Source organism: Periophthalmus magnuspinnatus, chromosome 24 (assembly GCF_009829125.3).
Source record: "Periophthalmus magnuspinnatus isolate fPerMag1 chromosome 24, fPerMag1.2.pri, whole genome shotgun sequence".
Lineage (NCBI taxonomy): Eukaryota > Metazoa > Chordata > Actinopteri > Gobiiformes > Gobiidae > Periophthalmus > Periophthalmus magnuspinnatus.
Genome location: NC_047149.1, coordinates 1,603,945 through 1,622,016, shown reverse-complemented (window position 1 = coordinate 1,622,016; position 18,072 = coordinate 1,603,945). Strand labels below are relative to the sequence as shown.

The 18,072-nt window shown below is 42.7% G+C and overlaps 1 protein-coding gene and 1 non-coding gene across 2 annotated transcripts in view; one reads left to right on the top strand and one right to left on the bottom strand.

Moving 5' to 3' along the window:
• vash2 (vasohibin 2) overlaps positions 1-18,072 on the bottom strand; it is a 52,380-nt gene that overhangs the window by 19,219 nt on the left and 15,089 nt on the right. The window contains exons 4-6 of the mRNA XM_033990980.2: positions 15,742-15,830; positions 15,113-15,169; positions 13,788-13,862 (exon numbers count right to left, since the gene is read on the bottom strand). Coding sequence (XP_033846871.1) covers positions 13,788-13,862; positions 15,113-15,169; positions 15,742-15,830 — 221 coding nt within the window. The remainder of the gene's footprint in view (positions 1-13,787; positions 13,863-15,112; positions 15,170-15,741; positions 15,831-18,072) is intronic.
• On the top strand, positions 5,373-5,445 carry trnat-ugu (transfer RNA threonine (anticodon UGU)). The gene has a single exon. It is a non-coding gene; the product is annotated as a tRNA-Thr (tRNA).

Here is an 18,072-nt window from a genome sequence, read left to right as displayed (position 1 = left end):
ATGAGGAAGCATTCTAACATGACTGAAAGCTTACAAGAGTACATTTTGTGTAATATTGGACCTTTAAAGGCATTGCACCTGATTTTTTACTGTCTTAAAATGTGAACAGAACAGAACAGTGTTTCAAAGTTATTCCTCACCATCTGCTGCAAACTGAGAAGTTTATGCAGCAGGTCTGAATTCCATGCTAGTGTTGTTACCATACTAAAATTTCAAACTCAATTTTGATACTTAGGAATAGACTTGATACTCCCGATAACACTCTTTATTTTGACAGTAAACAGTAATTTTCCACATTAAATGTTGGTACTTTGTGTTCTATTCCCATGTGTGTTATATGTGTGTAATCCTCAGTGTGCAGTAGGTTCATAGTGGTCCATGGGTGTATACTAGTCTATGTGTCTTATACTTGTGAAACATATAGAGACACATCATTATAAAAATATTCAGGAAAGGTTTCCTTTCTGCTGTTGTACATCCTAGAAAACAACAAATCAAAAGTGTGGTCTTATAAATAAATATACAACACTATGGAGAAATTAATGCACTAAACAAAGTCAGTTCAGCCCTAATGGAAAAGACTTGTTTTCCTCATAAATGTAACTGGCTGAAATGTGACAAGGAAAATCCATTTGAAAGTGAATTTTAACGTCCATTTAAAGAGGAGTTTAATGACAGTGGAATGCCTGTAACACAAGGACACATGCTGGGCTCCATCTGCTTTCTGATTTTCGGAGATAGTACCAGCTTTTAGATCAGTGGAAGTGCTGTTCTGTGACAAATGTCCATTTTAAAGGTTTGAACAGGTTTTGTTAGTGGTGATGGTGGGAGCAGATGAATATAATGTAGGGCTAGGTCATACAAACACGAAAATCTCCACATTTCACACAGATTTTTGTAAATAATTGTTATCATTTTTTTTGTCATAAACAAAATACTTCATTTTCAAACTATTATATATTATTTTGCTATATTGCTAACCTCTACATGTATACATTTATTAAATCCTACACTTGAATTCACTGTATGTAACTTTTTAACAAAAATATTGACTAAAATTAAAGCATGTTTGTTTCATTATGGAAGTTTTCATTGCCCTTAAAAAAACTTCATTACTGTGAGTGGGCTCGCATCTCCACAAACCTGACTTTTATTTTGCCTGGAAGAGGACCTCCTCCTGTTTGTTTCCATGCAAATGCTGTTCCTTTGGCTATAATATTCCAAAATATGGCGTAAAACATATCTATTTCCATGGAAAATGTTCCTGAGTATGGTTTTAACTTTTTTATTTCCATGGAATCATAAAGGTGAATTTTCAACTCCACAAAGTTCCAAACTATCACTTAAAGCAGTTTGTGCCAAAAAGCTGACAAAGTTTAGATGTTTTTGGAGCAAACAGTCAAAAATAACCTCGTGACTGACCCCAAATCTACAGGAAACAGGCTAACCGCAGTGTGGCATTTATATTTATCTGTGCTTCCTACTTTGAACAACATTATAAGCCTCACATATAAACCACGTAACACACAGACATATAGAGTGAGTAGAGCACTAGAGTGAGCGCTGTAACCCAGATCTGGCCCTGATCTGACCCGGACTCCAGCTGACCATCTGCTGCAAACTGAGAAGAGTCTATGCAGCGGGTCTGAACAGCTGTGAAGCACCACGCCGTTTTAAATATTCAACACAAACAACTACTGTCCGAACAGACCTTCCTTACACCTGCTTTAGTCCTGGTCTAGGCCTGGTTTGTTAGCCCTACTTCATATCTTCAGTTAGACATGTTTTAGTTCTAGCATAGGTTTAGCCCTGGTTTAGTCCTGACTGGGTCCCAGCGTTAATTTTTTAGTTTAAATCTTCAGCTAGACCTGGTTTTCACTAAATATAGTACTAGTTAGGTCCCAGCACTGGTTTACTCCTGGTTTGCTGACAGTATTAGTCCTGGCTTATTGTAGCTGAATCTGTGTTTAATCCTGGTTTAGTCCTGGTTTAGTCCTAGTTTAGTCCCAGTGTTAGTCTTAGCTCATTTCAAGTCAAAGTCAGACGTGGTTTAGTCTGGTTGTAGGTTTATTACTGGTTTGTTGCTAAACAAATCTTTAGTTAGATCTGGTTTAGTCCTTGTGTGCCACTGGATGACTCTTCACTTTTACTAGGTTTAGTCCTGGTTTATTTGCAAACCTACACAAATGACCTCAACCCACCAGTACATTGCCCAAGGACACTGAAGCTGGTGAAAATGGGATTCAAACCCTCAAACTCTACTCTGTCCACTGTGGCTAAGCCAGACCCATTGTTACACTGTTTCCTCTGCACAGGCACAAACGTTCTCCCACATTCTCCTCAGGTGTGACTGCAGCTCAGGCAGAGTGAGGCCTCATAGCTCAGTGAGTAGAGCACTGGTCTTGTAAACCAGTTCAATTCTCACTGAGGCCTAGGCACTGTACTAAGTGATCTAGATTTGAATAGTCCTCACTGTTACACTGTTACAGAGGCCACAAACACTATGAAATATGAAGGCTTAATGAGCTGTGACAGGCTGAACTGTTCTCTTTACTAAAACAGAGTTAAATAAGGTATTTAAGGTTTTTCTAAAATAATTAATGCATTTTTGGCCTGGATTTAACTAAGCAAATTGGTTGGGGTTGCTGCAGTTGGTCAGGTCTATTTTCAGCAAGTCTGTGCACAAAGAATGAGGTCAGCTGACCTCATTCTACCTGAATATACTGAATGACCAGGTTATTCCATCAATAGATTTTTTCTTCCCCTATGGCATGGGCATATTCCAAGATGACAATGCCAGGATTCATCGGGCTCAAATTGTGAAAGAGTGGTTCAGGAGCATGAGACATCATTTTCACACATGGATTGTCCACCACAGAGTCCAGACCTTTACCCCATTGAGAATCTTTGGGATGTGCTGGAGAAGGCTTTGTGCAGCAGTCAGACTCGACCATCATCAATGCAACATCTTGGTGAAAAATTAATGCAACACTGGATGGAGATAAATTCATCCAGTGGAAATAAATTATGACATTGCAGAAGCTTATCGAAACAATGCCACAGCAGATGTGTGCTGTAATCAAAGCTAAAGGAGGTCCAACAGAATATTAGAGTGCCTAAATGCCTTTATTTTGTTTAAATAATCATTAAAGTATCACAGAAATGTGTTTCTTGTGTGCAAACTATAGTTTTTGTATAGAATTCTCTATAGAATAATGTCATCAACACAGACTGCTCTAAAACAGAACGCTCTACTTCATGTAACTTTCAACATATATATATATATTTTTTACTTTTATGACTTCTTGATTGGTGTAAATCATTTACATTTATCTACCAAATGAAGTCAAAAGTAGAGAATCATAAAAACCTGTCGTACACACTTAAATGTACAGTACACAGTGTGAGGTAGTTTACACTATGTAACTTTCGTTGGATGCGGGTGTGCAACTAGACTGTCTTCATGATGTGATCACTTGGCATGTTCCAAAGTATGGCATTAAATATCTATCTCCATGGAGATGAGCAGATAACACCAGCAGCAAGTTGTGAAGCGGGAACACTGTTCACAGTTGTTTTTGGCAATAAAAACACTTTAATTCAATAAATGCAAGATTAAATAAGTTTAATAATGTATGACACTCCACCAGGAAAGTTATATAATGCAGCTTTAGGTATGGCCCTCTAAAGAAGACCCAATGTGGTGACATCATTCAGTAACTGTAACCGCTTTTGTTTAGTCTTTTCTTCTGTTCTGAAACATGAATCTTGATGCTGGGCACACAACACTTCCTGCTTCTGCTTATTATGAATAAATCCTTTATTTGAAACATGTGACAGTGCCGCTAACGCTAACTGTGCCCTAACAGTCATAGGATCCAGGTTACACAACGTCAACAGAAACATCCCAGTTGAAAACGCTGATAATGCCTCTTTACATAACACTGAGACTTACTACAGCAGATATGTAAACGTATTGGTTTCACTTTTCATTATAATGTCTTCAAAGACAGTGTGATAACAAGTGGACAGAAATAGCATGAAATCCTCTTTTGAAAAACTGTAAAATCCACAAGCTTTGCATATTTGACCTGCCATGTTTTTACACAGGCACACTCACAAACACTAATGTAGCTCAAATGCACTGAAATACTTTATTATGTTGTTTTAAGCAATGGTTAAGCCTGGTTTTGGAGTAGAGCTCACATCACTACATTTACATGCACAGGGAAATCTGAGCACACTCAACAGCCAAATCCAAACTGTCTTTGACCCATAACCTGTCAGGACACCCACTGCTATTGGAATCAGATTTGAAATTTTAGTATTGTGAAATGATGAGTGTTGCAAGGGAGCTCATCTCAGTGAAATGCAGTGGGGAATATATTTAATTTCACACAGAAATGTTCAGCTATAGAGAACGACTGTGTAAAGAAATGCATATTAAGTCAAAATGGATTCCGTTTTTTTTTTCTTCAAATTGGGCACAAGGAGAATGTCTTCGGCAAATATCTTATTCTGTGTGAAAGAGCTTAACCCTGTAGTTTATATCCCTGCACACATGTTCTGAAATGTCCCTGTGTGTCAGATGCCCTCCCTGTGTCAGATGTAGAAAATCACATTTTATTGTCTGAATAAAAAGTGTTTTTTTATGATCATCGTGGTATTGGAATCAGTATTGAGTATCAAGTCTATTCCTTAGTATCGCGCCTTTGTGATTTACAAATCGTGATATTCAAAGTGTGTCTGACCTTGAAGCTGAGTGGGCCGGGGCCTGGGTTGTACTTGGATGGGAGGCTGACTGTGGGACAGCAGTGGGGGGGGTCAAAAGTATCAAAAATCTGAAAGTAGATACTCATCTGAGCAAGTATCAATACTGAAAAAAATCAAACTAACAAAACAAAATTGTTGCTTTCCTGAACAGTTGTAGTCTGATTTTGAGCTGCAGAATGAATACAAGACCTCATGCTAAAATAAAGACGGTACTGTTATTGTGTGTATGAAAATTGCATTTTTTTACTAAAAAGTTATTATAATCGGTTTCGAGTGACTTCCTTAGTATCAAACAGCACAAGTCTAGTAAAGACTGCAGTGTGAAGCTTTAGAGCGAGATTAATTCAAATCTACTGCATTTTTGGGTATTATTATTTAATAGCACTTCAGACTAGTAATTAATCTGGCATCCCCAGTGTATTGCCTTAATTAAGTTTTTGGTTACATTTAAATGTGAGTTTGATTGTGGCTCATTTGCAGAGCCAGTTATGCTAATGTTAGAATGGCATGTTTAGTGACTCATTATCCTAACACTGGTATGTGTGGGTGTGTCATGTGTACTCCGTAAATAGTCACAGCAGGACAAGAGCATCAGGTGAGGCCTCATAGCTCAGTGGTTAGAGCACTGGTCTTGTAAACCAGGGGTCGCGAGTTCAATTCTCGCTGGGGCCTAAATGTTTTGAAGATTCAGTGGGCAACGCCAAACAAATCAATACTGAAAGAGAGCACAGAGAGGACGCTCATGTCCTTGTTTACGCAGGTAAACAAGGACATGAACTAAACATGGAAAACAATAGTCTAGTGTTGCAATGACACTAAAAGTTCAAACTCGATTTCGATACTAAGGAATAGACTTGATACTCGATACTGATTCTGAAACCATGATGATCATAAAACAAAAAAAACAAACAACAGAATGCCATTTTATTCATTAAATGCTGGTACTTTGTGTTCTATTCCCATGTGTCTCATATCTAGGGGTGTGCATAAATATCAAAATATCGTATAATTTCATATATTGATACAGTATCAATATTGTGGGCTGCTGTATCGATATATATCGCCAAGAGTATTTTTCTGTATATTTTACCAAATTTTTCTGTCACAGCGTTGAACATGTGTCATTCATCCATACCTATGTGCAATACTTAAGTCACTTCACGAAGATGTTATATCAGAGTCTATTTTTAGTTTATTTTTAAGTATATTTTTAAAATTATTTTAAACTATTTATCTATTATCTTGTTTTATTGCATGTACCATTTTCCTTCTGTTCTTTAACTGTGCGGTGCAATATTGGAATTTCCCCACTGTGGGACTAATAAAGGCATATCTTATCTACATTTGTGGCTTGTTTAGAGGAAAGAAACTTGTTTATGCAGAACATCTGACATTTAATTCACTGTTTTGATGATTAAAATAGGTCTATTTCATATTAACTTTGGTTCAACAAAGACTTGTAGTATCACAGTTGCGATTTAATCAACATCTTGTGATCGTTCAGAGCCATTAAACTGCACATGTCCCTGTAAATGTAAATGTGGAGCTCGTATAAGATGTGGATGAGTAACACTGGCCAATGCAACAGTCTGATGTGGTCCATGGGTGTATACTAGTCTATGTGTCTTATACTTGTGAAACATACAGAGACACATCATTATAAAGGTTCATTTCTGTCCTGACAGTGGGACTATTTTGCATTGATACCTGCGAACAATGAGTTAGTTTAGCAAGTTTCAATACTAGTTTTAGTACAGATTACTATACTAGTAATACTTTTGATCACCTTAGTATAAACAGGAGAAAAAAGGAAGCAGTGTACTGAATCTAATATTGGGCGGTAAAAAAACCCACTTTTTCTGATTCATTTTTTCTTAATAAAACAATTAAATCTTTCCATCTGATTATGACTTTTTCAGATATCTACAGTTGTAGAATTATTTTGAGCATAACATTGGGCTCAAAACAGACCTTAATGACCCAATACTTACAATATTCTTGAAATCTTATAAGAACTCTACAATCAAAGGGACTATTGCTCAGTTTTATAAAAGGAGTTTGGCAAAAAAGTTATATTCAAGAGAATACCTCAAAGAAAAATGGGAGACTGAAGGAGGTCTGACAATATCAAATTACTGGCTGAATGTTTGTCAGTGTCAGTGTCAGTGTCAGTGGAGGTGTACAAACTCTCATATTTGACAGGAGTTTAAATGGAAATGCCTAACCTGCTTCTTTATTACGTCAAAGCAAAAAAGACATTTTTGAGCGGGGAATGCTGGGTGTTGGAGACAGTGCGGACCGCAGGAAGCTGATCATTGGCATATATTCTGGGACTGCAACCATTCTGGCTCAAGTTCCACAGGACAGAAGTCAGTGTAATTAAAGTAAATGTAACCTTACAATTTTCAACTCTCTTTTTTGGTCAATTTGATAATCATCTTCAAAGAACAAACAAATATTTATTTAGAATTTTGACATCAGATGCTAAAAAGGCAACAAGACGTTGGTTTCATCCTAATCCTTCCACAAGCTAAGAATGGATAAACATTGTGAATGATATATATGGGATGGAAGCGATCACCTTCTCTATTTATCTCAGGAAACCTGCTTTCATTAAATTATTGTCTAACTGTATTAAATATATAAAGCCTTTATGGCCGGACTTGTGAAGATTCGGCCCAATTAGCTCATCTTGCTGTAAAGGAGCTGTGCCCTCATTTTTGTTTCTACTTTTTGTACATTTTTTTAATCTTATTTATTATACATGTCTAGTTAAGGTACACTGGCTCACTGGTTCTTTCTCTCCCTTGTATAAAGTTCTGTTTGTGTGTAACGTCTGTAAATAAAGAAAAAAAGACAGAAAGTGGATGACTACGGTACTGTATTTGGTCTAATAATGAACCCTGTAACTATGTACCACTATCTGAAAATAAAGAATTACAAACAAAAAAAATATTTCCATCTTAATTTTAATGAATATAACCACCAGCAAAACGTTTCCATTTCCCATGAAACTTAAAAATACATTTAACTCTGACTGGACAGAGATAAGTTTCCGCAGTTTTATCGCAGTGCAGACTCGAGGATTGAAGTTGCATAACCGTGTAAAAGCTTATACTGGGAAGCATTAGGCAGAGTCAGGCAGATAAACTGTACCATGTGAAACCGACGGAGCTGAGAGAGTATTTCCTGTTTGTGGAGAGGGCAGCTGTGTGGGCACAAGCCAACAATATGATTATCTGAAATCAAGGACACCACATGGAGCATGCTCAGTACTATCTACAGATTTAAACCGGGGCACTAGATTTTTCATTACAGCTTAGTGAAAAAATGATGTTGCAAATGTGGTTAGTAAAAATGGTGTTTTACATGCACAGGTACGTCTGACAACACTCTTAATCCAATGTTGTCCCATTTTTCTAGAGTGTGGTCAGAGCATGTTTGTGACAGTCTACAGACAAAGAATCAAATAAATACCAACGTGGGATAGGACACATTCAGGGGAGTCTAGTAATTTAGCATTAGTGGTGAAACTTAGAAGCTATAACTGCTAACAAAAATGGTAAGCATAACCACACTTCCACAAACTGACAGGTGACCCAGAATTTGTGACTTCTCAAATGCTGCGAAAATAATCACATCAAAGCTCTGGTAGTTTTTACTTTTTTAACAAAACAATAAAATAATACAAGTTGGTCCACGGTAGGCTTGTCATGATCATCACTATATGTTTCAATACATAAAAACAATATATTTTGGGCGCCAATATTTAGAGTACTTTTTATTTGCAATTTGGGGTATTTTGGTGTATTTTTGTTGTAATGCGATAAGATTTGAGCTGTAGAGGGTTGAATAAGTCACACTTATTTGACTAATGGCTAATTATTGTTTCAATCTGCTGTTTATTTGTTGTAGGTCATGTCTTTTAATGAAACAGTCTGTTTAAAAATGGCTTACTGGGATTATCTGGCATTATTTAAATCTTAACTAGTGGCATAGTACTGTCAATATTATTGTTTATTGCATATTTGCTGCACCACTATATCATGCTTCAAAGTGTGTTAGCGTGAAGGGTCTACGTTATGTATGTTTGTGTCCACAGTGTAGTTGCCATAATGTGTTTCATTTCTGAACTAAAATGAGCAAGTACGCATGTTGTTTCTTACCCAGTGCAGTTCAATACCTCTCATCGCATGATCAATGTGTAATGTATACAGCTGTGCTCTGAGTACAATCGGAGTTCTCCAGATGTTTTAGAAATCCTATTCAAGTCGGAATACAGTGGTCTCTCAGTATATTGCGGTTGTTTCGCAGCTTTTTTTAGTGTCATTTTTCAGGCTTTTTTTCAACATATGAGCATGCACTGTGTTCTGCGTCCTGATTAGCTAAGGGACTGTAGACCATTGTCCATCAGTCTCCTCCATGCCGTGTCTCCTGTACAGTACAGAATGTGTTCAGACAAATTTACATAAATGTCTGATTTCAGTGTGACTCTGAAGTGCTGTATGTTTGCAAGTTTTCTCCCGGGCAAAACCTAGAATGTTGATGAAACGTTCTGCACCAACAGATTTCAGAAATGCTTTGGACTGGATCTGAAGGAAGTGGGATATAATATACGAATGTTTGAACTCTCAGAGTGTTAAAAAAAGAGAAATGTGAGAAAATGCCTGTGTGAGAAAAGTGTATAAAGTGTGTGGTGAGGGGTTTTACAGCCTTAAAATATATAATAATTGTAAAAATAAAGCTGACAACTGACAACAGCGGATTTTATTTTTAGAATGTAACCCCCGCGATAAACCAGAGGCCACTGTATGTCAAAAATTTGGAGGTTAATAATTTGGTGTTGGCCTGTAAACATAGGGGGTACCATTTAAATATAGATCAAATTTAATCAACTCAAACAGTATCCCACGTTTTCCTCAGGTGAATATGAGACCAGTGCTCAGTCTTTAGAGCACTGGTCTTGTAAACCAGGGGTTGTGAGTTACATTCTCGCTAGGGCCTGGACATTTTTCCCTTTGAGCTGTGAGAGATCTCAACCTGAAATACTAAAACCCAAGACTTTTTCACACCTTTTCTGAGCTGTGGACCTCCTCTGTTCTCACCTCTGCCCCCTGTGGAGGTGTGAAGAAGGACAGCTGATGCCACACACTCACTTCCTTTTTCACTACTTCCACAAGATATAACAAGAGATACAACTTTCCATCCATCCATCCATTTTCTTCCGCTTATCCGGGGCCGGGTCGCGGGGGCAGCAGTCTAAGCAGGGACTCCCAGACTTCCCTCACCCCGGACACGTCCTCCAGCTCCTCCGGTGGGACCCCAAGGCGTTCCCAGGCCAGCCGAGAGACATAGTCCCTCCAGCGTGTCCTGGGTCTTCCCCGGGGCCTCCTCCCGGTGGGACATGCCCAGAACACCTCCCTAGGGAGGCGTCCAGGAGGCATCCTGAGCAGATGCCCGAGCCACCTCAGCTGGTTCCTCTCAACGTGTAGGAGCAGCGGCTCTACTCCGAGCTCCTCCCGTGTGACCGAGCTCCTCACCCTATCCCTAAGGGTGCGCCCGGCCACTCTGCGGAGGAAGCCCATTTCAGCCGCTTGTATCCGCGATCTTGTCCTTTCGGTCATTACCCAAAGCTCATGACCATAGGTGAGGGTAGGAACGTAGATTGACCGGTAAATCGAGAGCTTCGCCTTCCGGCTCAGCTCCTTCTTTACCACAACGGACCGATACAGCGACCGCATCACTGCAGACGCTGCACCGATCCGCCTGTCAATCTCACGCTCCATCCTTCCCTCACTCGTGAACAAGACCCCGAGATACTTGAACTCCTCCACTTGGGGCAGAGACTCACCACCCACCCGGAGGGAGCAAACCACCTTTTTCCGGTCGAGAACCATGGCCTCGGATTTGGAGGAGCTGATTCTCATCCCAGCCGCTTCACACTCGGCTGCAAACCGCCCCAGTGCCTGCTGCAGGTCCTGGCTCGAAGAAGCCATCAGGACAACATCATCTGCAAACAGCAGAGATGAAATCCTGTGGTTCCCAAACCAGGCCCCCTCCGGCCCCTGACTGCGCCTAGAAATTCTGTCCATAAATATAATGAACAGAACCGGTGACAAAGGGCAGCCCTGGCGGAGTCCAACATGCACTGGGAACAGGTCTGACTTACTGCCGGCAATGCGAACACAGCTCCTGCTCCGGTCATACAGGGACCGGACAGCCCTTAGCAAAGAGCCCCGGACCCCATACTCCCAGAGCACCCCCCAAAGGACACCACGAGGGACACGGTCGAATGCCTTCTCCAGATCCACAAAACACATGTGGACTGGTTGGGCATACTCCCATGAGCCCTCGAGGACCCGATGGAGAGTATAGAGCTGGTCCAGTGTTCCACGACCAGGACGAAAACCACACTGCTCTTCCTGAATCCGAGGTTCGACTATCGGTCGGATTCTCCTCTCCAGCACCCTGGAATAGACCTTACCGGGAAGGCTGAGGAGTGTGATTCCCCTGTAATTGGAACACACCCTCCGGTCCCCCTTTTTATACAGAGGGACCACCACCCCGGTCTGCCATTCCACAGGTACTGTCCCCGACCGCCACGCGATGTTGCAGAGACGTGTCAGCCAAGACAGTCCCACAACATCCAGAGACTTGAGGTACTCAGGACGGATCTCATCCACCCCCGGAGCCTTGCCACCGAGGAGCTTGCCAACCACCTCAGTGACTTCAGCCAGGGTGATGGACGAGTCCGCCTCTGGGTCCCCAGTTTCTGCTTCCTCCTCGGAAGACGTGACAGTGGGATTGAGGAGATCCTCAAAGTATTCCTTCCACCGCCCGACAACATCCCCAGTCGAGGTCAGCAGCTCTCCACCCGCACTGTAAACAGTGTTGGTGAAGCACTGCTTTCCCCTCCTGAGGCGTCGGACGGTTTGCCAGAATCTCTTTGAGGCCGTCCGATAGTCCTCCTCCATGGCCTCCCCGAACTCCTCCCAACCCCGAGTTTTTGCCTCTGTGACTGCCCGAGCCGCGGCACGCTTGGCCTGCCGGTACTCATCAGCTGCCTCAGGAGTCCCACGAGCCAACAAGGCTCGATAGGACTCCTTCTTCAGCTTGACGGCATCCCTTACTTCCGGTGTCCACCACCGGGTTCGGGGATTGCCGCCGCGACAAGCACCACAGACCTTACGACCACAGCTACGAGCAGCCGCATCAACAATAGAGGTGGAGAACATGGCCCACTCGGAGTCCATGTCTCCAACCTCCCCCGGGATCAGGGAGAAGCTCTCCCGGAGGCGGGAGTTGAAGACCCCCCTGACAGAGGGCTCCGCCAGACGTTCCCAGCAGACCCTCACAATACGCTTGGGTCTGCCAGGTCTGTCCGGCTTCCTCCTCCGCCAGCGGATCCAACTCACCACCAGGTGGTGATCAGTTGACAGCTCAGCCCCTCTCTTCACCCGAGTGTCCAAGACACGCGGTCGGAGGTCAGATGACACGACAACAAAGTCGATCATCGACCTCCGACCTAGAGTGTCCTGGTGCCATGTGCACCGATGGACACCCTTGTGCTCGAACATGGTGTTTGTTATGGACAAGCTGTGACTAGCACAGAAGTCCAATAACAAAACACCGCTCGGGTTCAGATCGGGGAGGCCGTTCCTCCCAATCACGCCCCTCCAAGTGTCACTGTCGTTACCCACATGGGCGTTGAAGTCCCCCAGGAGAACAACGGAGTCCCCGGTTGGTGCACTGTCTAGTACCCCTCCCAGGGACTCCAAGAAGGCCGGGTACTCTGCACTGCTGTTTGGCCCGTAGGCCGACACAACAGTGAGAGACCTGTCCCCGACCCGAAGGCGCAGGGACGCGACCCTCTCGTTCACCGGAGTGAACCCCAACACGCAGTGGCTGAGCTGTGGGGCAATGAGCAAGCCCACACCAGCTCGCCGCCGCTCCCCGCGGGCAACGCCAGAGAAATGGAGAGTCCAACCCCTCTCAAGAAGATGGGTTCCAGAGCCCAAGCTGTGCGTGGAGGTGAGGCCGACTATATCTAGCCGGTAACGCTCAACCTCCCGCACAAGCTCAGGCTCCTTCCCCCCCAGCGAGGTGACATTCCATGTCCCCAGAGCTAGTCTCCATGTCCGGAGATCCGGTCGTCGAGGTCCCCGCCTTCGACTGCTACCCGGATCTCTCCGCACCCGCCCCTCATGGCTCCTCCCGCAGGTGGTGGGTCCACGGGAGGACGGCCCCACGTCGTTTCTTCGGGCTGGGCCCGACCGGGCCCCGTGGGGAAAGGCCCGGCCACCAGGCGCTCGCTGCCGAGCACCCACCCCAGGCCTGGCTCCAGGGTGGGGCCCCGGTAACGCCAGTCCGGGCGACGTAAACTGCCTTGTTGTATTTTTCTTCATGAAGGGCTTCTGAACCGCTCTTAGTCAGACCCGTCTCCGAGGACCTGTTTGCCATGGGTGACCCTACCAGGGGCATGAAGCCCCCGACAACATAGCTCCCAGGATCATTCGGGTGCTCAAACCCCTCCACCACGTTAAGGTGGCGGTTCGGGGAGGGGGATACAACTTTTATTGTTGAAATTCCAATGTTGCAACGGAAGGTTCATCTCTCTTTTCAGTTTGATTTGGTCAATAGAAATAGCTTTCAATTATTCACTTACTGAAAATAATCAATATACACTTGTATTCTGTGCAATCCAACACAAAAAAGCGGAATCATCCAAAGCGTTCTGTCTGCTCAAGCCGACAGAGGACTGGATGTAGAGCTGTCCATCAAAAAGACCTGAGCTGATCACTGACTACTAAACGTGAATCTCTATTCAAATTCAATTCATTTCACAGCCGTATCTCAGCATTCTTCTTCCAATAAATTCACTCTCCTGCTTCTCTGGTCCTCTGACTATGTGCCTGTTTGCTCCTCTGGCTCTGCATTCAGACCAGACCTCATTGACGTACCTCATCTGCTGTTGTTTTGTGTTGTCTTGTACGCACTTGTATATCAAAGGATACACTCCCAGGATCACTGCCTCCAGACACTTTATGGGCAAAGACTCTCGAATCATCTCTCGCGCCGTCTCCATCAGACTGAAGAGATACACAAAAAACAAACTGAAAGATACACAAAAACACACTGAAGAGATATACAGAAACCTAAAAGGAGGGGACCCTACCGGCCCTATGAAAACGAGGCTCTATAGAGCTCTCCCCCATGTGACAAAATCTGACTGGGACGCCATATTGGCAGAGCTAAATTCTTCTTAATGAACTGCACCGAGTCACTTTTGTAGTTTCTTTTCATAAGATGAAATCGTGGACAACGATTTATCTTAAAAGTAATCTGATTGAACATTAGTGACCCTTACACGGGTGTCATTTAAAAGTTCATATCGATATAGATTGGGTAGATTTCACCTTAGCTCTGAAATATCTGTTTTTTCACCTTCACCTTAAATCATCATAAAGGTTCCCTGGAGATGTTTGTGAGAAATAGACTTTATAAAGTTGTGTACCTTTAATCTTTTCTGATACTGATACCTTAAATGACTTGAAATGGATAAAAAAATAAATAAATAAATAATGTGCTCTCATGTGCTATGCTGTTCTGTGCTGTTCTGTGCTGTTCTAGGGGAATTCTCAGCCGTGAATTGTGACATGCAAGCTGCTTGGGGATTCTTAATGGTCTATAAGCCAGTCCTGTGGCAGTAACAGAATACAACTGATGCTTTGTGATTATATATTGACGAAACTTAATATTAAACGTTATATTTATAGTTTTTTGTGTTTATTTTTCTTTTGTTCTGTGTTGTTTTATAATTGTATGTATCCAGCCTTGATTGATCTTAGTGTTACACGGTATGCTACAGATTTAAAACATCAGAACTCTGTGTTCAGAGGCCTTATAGCTCAGAGGTCAGAGCACTGGTCTTGTAAACTTGAGTTCAATTGTCACTGCACTTTATACTAACAGCCACTAAAAATGACACCTTAACCATATCAACTAATATGACACAAAAGGGGGTGCGGTACTGTAACTTGCACAGGAAACTTGAGGTACTGAATAAAATGAGTACATGAAAGAACAATGAAATGACCATCTCATCACCAAACCCTCCATCGACTATTGGACCCACACAGGGTCACTTCACCACTGATCTGACCTCTAACTTGGCCTGGTGGCGTGACCTTCTTGTCTCCAGGGTTATACATCAGTTTAATCAGTCATACCGTGGAACATTTTTGTGAAGTAATAATATCTCCATGGAGACAAGCAGGAGGCAGACGTTTGATCAGAAATGTTCAGCTGTTCAGTTTTTGGTCGTTTGGTCGACACTCACCCGCAGAGTGGTCGGCTCTTCTTAATCTCAAAGAACTGTGTCCCTGTGTGATTGTATCTGGTGCACCCGTTAAGATCAATGTGTAATTTCATGTTTACGACTTTATATCACAATATCACTTATATAACAATGTGTCACAATAAGCAAATCCCAAAGATTACAATTATTTATGTAATCTAGTAAGATAAGAGATGAGACAAGACATCACAGCAACATAAGCCCATACAAACATCCACTACCACTACTGAAGAGAAAGAAACAAGAAATCAAGAATAACCAAAACCGATGCACCATCAGGGAGCTTTAAGTCACTCTGTGTCGCACTTCACACTCTCATGTTCTATTAGTAACTGCAAATTCCCCTGCACAATCTTCATATCTTCTAAAGCTAAATGTTCTGCATGGGGTCTTATTCTGTGTAAAAGCTGTGAACCCTGCAGTTAAACCTCTACAAACATATTCTGAAATGTATGGGACTCTTGGATTAGTTTAGCAGTTCAGATTTCAGTCTTCTCTCAGTGCCCCTGGAGTTGTTTAAAATGTGTATTGTGAACTGAAATCTGGATTTTAAATCATAAATTGCAATAATTATAAGATAAAATATCATTTTACATATAATTAAAGGATACTGCAGTGCCTTCATGTAGTTCTGCACCACGATGAGCCAGTCTGCAATGGACATGGAGGGTTTGAAGTTTGGCACTGATGGAACAGGAGGCTGAAAGAAACAAAAACACAGATGACACAGTTAAAGCAGACATATTGTGCTGGTGTCGCTCTATAGTTATAAACTATGACACCTGTGGGTCATTGTGTTACCATATGGACATTTTAAATTGTATTATTGATCTAAGTAAATGGATAGCTGCACATCACACTAGTGAACAGCAGATTTTTTTTGTCATTTGTACAAAAATGGCTCCGCAACACTGCCAAATCCTACAAGTATCACCATTTAAGAAAATAAAATCGAAGAATTGAGTGCGTACATCACAGTGGGTGTGTACGTCAGAGGGCATGTCACCGTGGGTGTGCACATAACAGTTGGCGTTTCACAGTGGGTGTGTACATCACAGTGAGCGTGTGTCACAGTAGGCGCTTCACAGTGAGCATGTACATCACAGTAGGCGTGTACGTCACAGTGGGCGTGTACGTCACAGTGGGCGTGTACTTCACAGTGGGCGTATACGTCACGGTGGCCGTGTACGTCACAGTGGGCGTGTACGTCACAGTGGGCGTGTACGTCACATTGGGCGTGTACTTCACAGTGGGCGTATACGTCACAGTGGGCGTGTACTTCAGTGTGCGTATACGTCACAGTGGGCGTGTACATCACAGTGGGCGAGTCACAGTGGGCGTGTCACAGTGACGGTGATGAAAACGGGGGTTGATGGTCAAAGTGGCGTCTTCAAACCAAGCGATTAAAGATTACTCAAGCGTGAGTCACTCTAAATACACCTCCATGTGGGTAAATGTTGAGGGGAAACAATAACATAATCCATGATCTGAAAAGTCCATTTTGCAGAATAGTCCCCCTTTAAACGGCCTGTACCTGATTTTTCCCTATGTATTTGTGCAAAATTTGTCTTGCCCCAATACAGATGTATTGTATCAGCAGCTCTTAAGGTCAAAACAAGTCTGCTGTGCACTGATACTGGTATCAAATGCCAGCACCGATACTCGGCCTGTCACGATGACACATTTTGAAGCGCTATATATTGCTACCAGGATATACTGCAACGCTAACAGTGAAAGTACTTTACGCCACTCACACAAAAACAGTCATGCAGGATAATCCCAGTAAATAATTTTAAAGAGACAGTATCATTCAAAGATCTGAGCTGCAACACACAAATGACAGAATGAAGCAATAACAGCCATAAACGTCACTTATTCAATTTATTATTCTTTTACAGCTCAAATGTTACCTCTCATGTTCCAGCGTTCACACAATAAATACTGACTCCCTCATGTTCCAGTGTTCACACAATATATACTGACTCCCTCATGTTCCAGCGTTCACACAATAAATACTGACTCCCTCATGTGTTCATGTATCGATTGATAAGTTTAAGGTGTGTGGGTTAAGTACACTGGAGGTGAATGTTTTGTATCTGTGGCCTCTCCCCTGTAGAGAACATAGGATGATCAGGAAGGGGGGAGAAAGGGAGGAGGGGGGGATTTAAACGGAAGGAAGAGCCACTATGAGCCATTATGAGACTTCCTCTGAGTTTATTTAGAGAAAAGACAACAGTTGTAGCAGAAAAGACAGGAATGAACAGAGCGAATGACTGAAAGAGAAGGAATCTGACAGAGAGCGAGAGAGAGAGAAAGTGAGAGAGAAAGAGAACAAGAGAGAAAGAGAATAAGAGAGAGAGAGAGAGAGGGAGAGAAAGAGAATAAGAGAGAAAGAGAAACAGGAAACCTACAGGAGGTGTTACCACTATGAGACATGGTCTGAGTCATGAAGACCACAGACACAAGGTGAGAGTCTTAAATGTGTTTAACTCATGAACTCTCGCCTCACAACAGGAAGGCTGTGGGTTCGACTCCCGGGCTGTTCTGTCTGGAGGTTGCATGTTCTTTCTGTGTCTGCAGAACAGGTCAGATCCTCCAGTTGTGGTCGTCCTGACCAAGACCAGCTCTGGAGACGGGTCCCGCTGCTCCTGACAGGTGTAACTCATGGGTCAAATGCAGGTTTAACCCAGAGACACTGCATACCTTAACTTTACTCTGTGTTTTCTCTCTCCACCCTGCCTTTCTGTCTCTCTCTGCTTAGAGGTGAAATCCAGTCTTGTATAAACTCTTGCAGTCCTTCCCCCTCCCCCCCTGTTCTCCTCCTTCCTCCTCTCTCCTTCCCCCCTCTGTGCGCTTGCAGGTGAAATCCAGTTCACAGTTCAGTGTATAAACTCTTTTAGTTCTTGGATACATGTTAGATCCTTGTCTGTATTTGGGTTGTA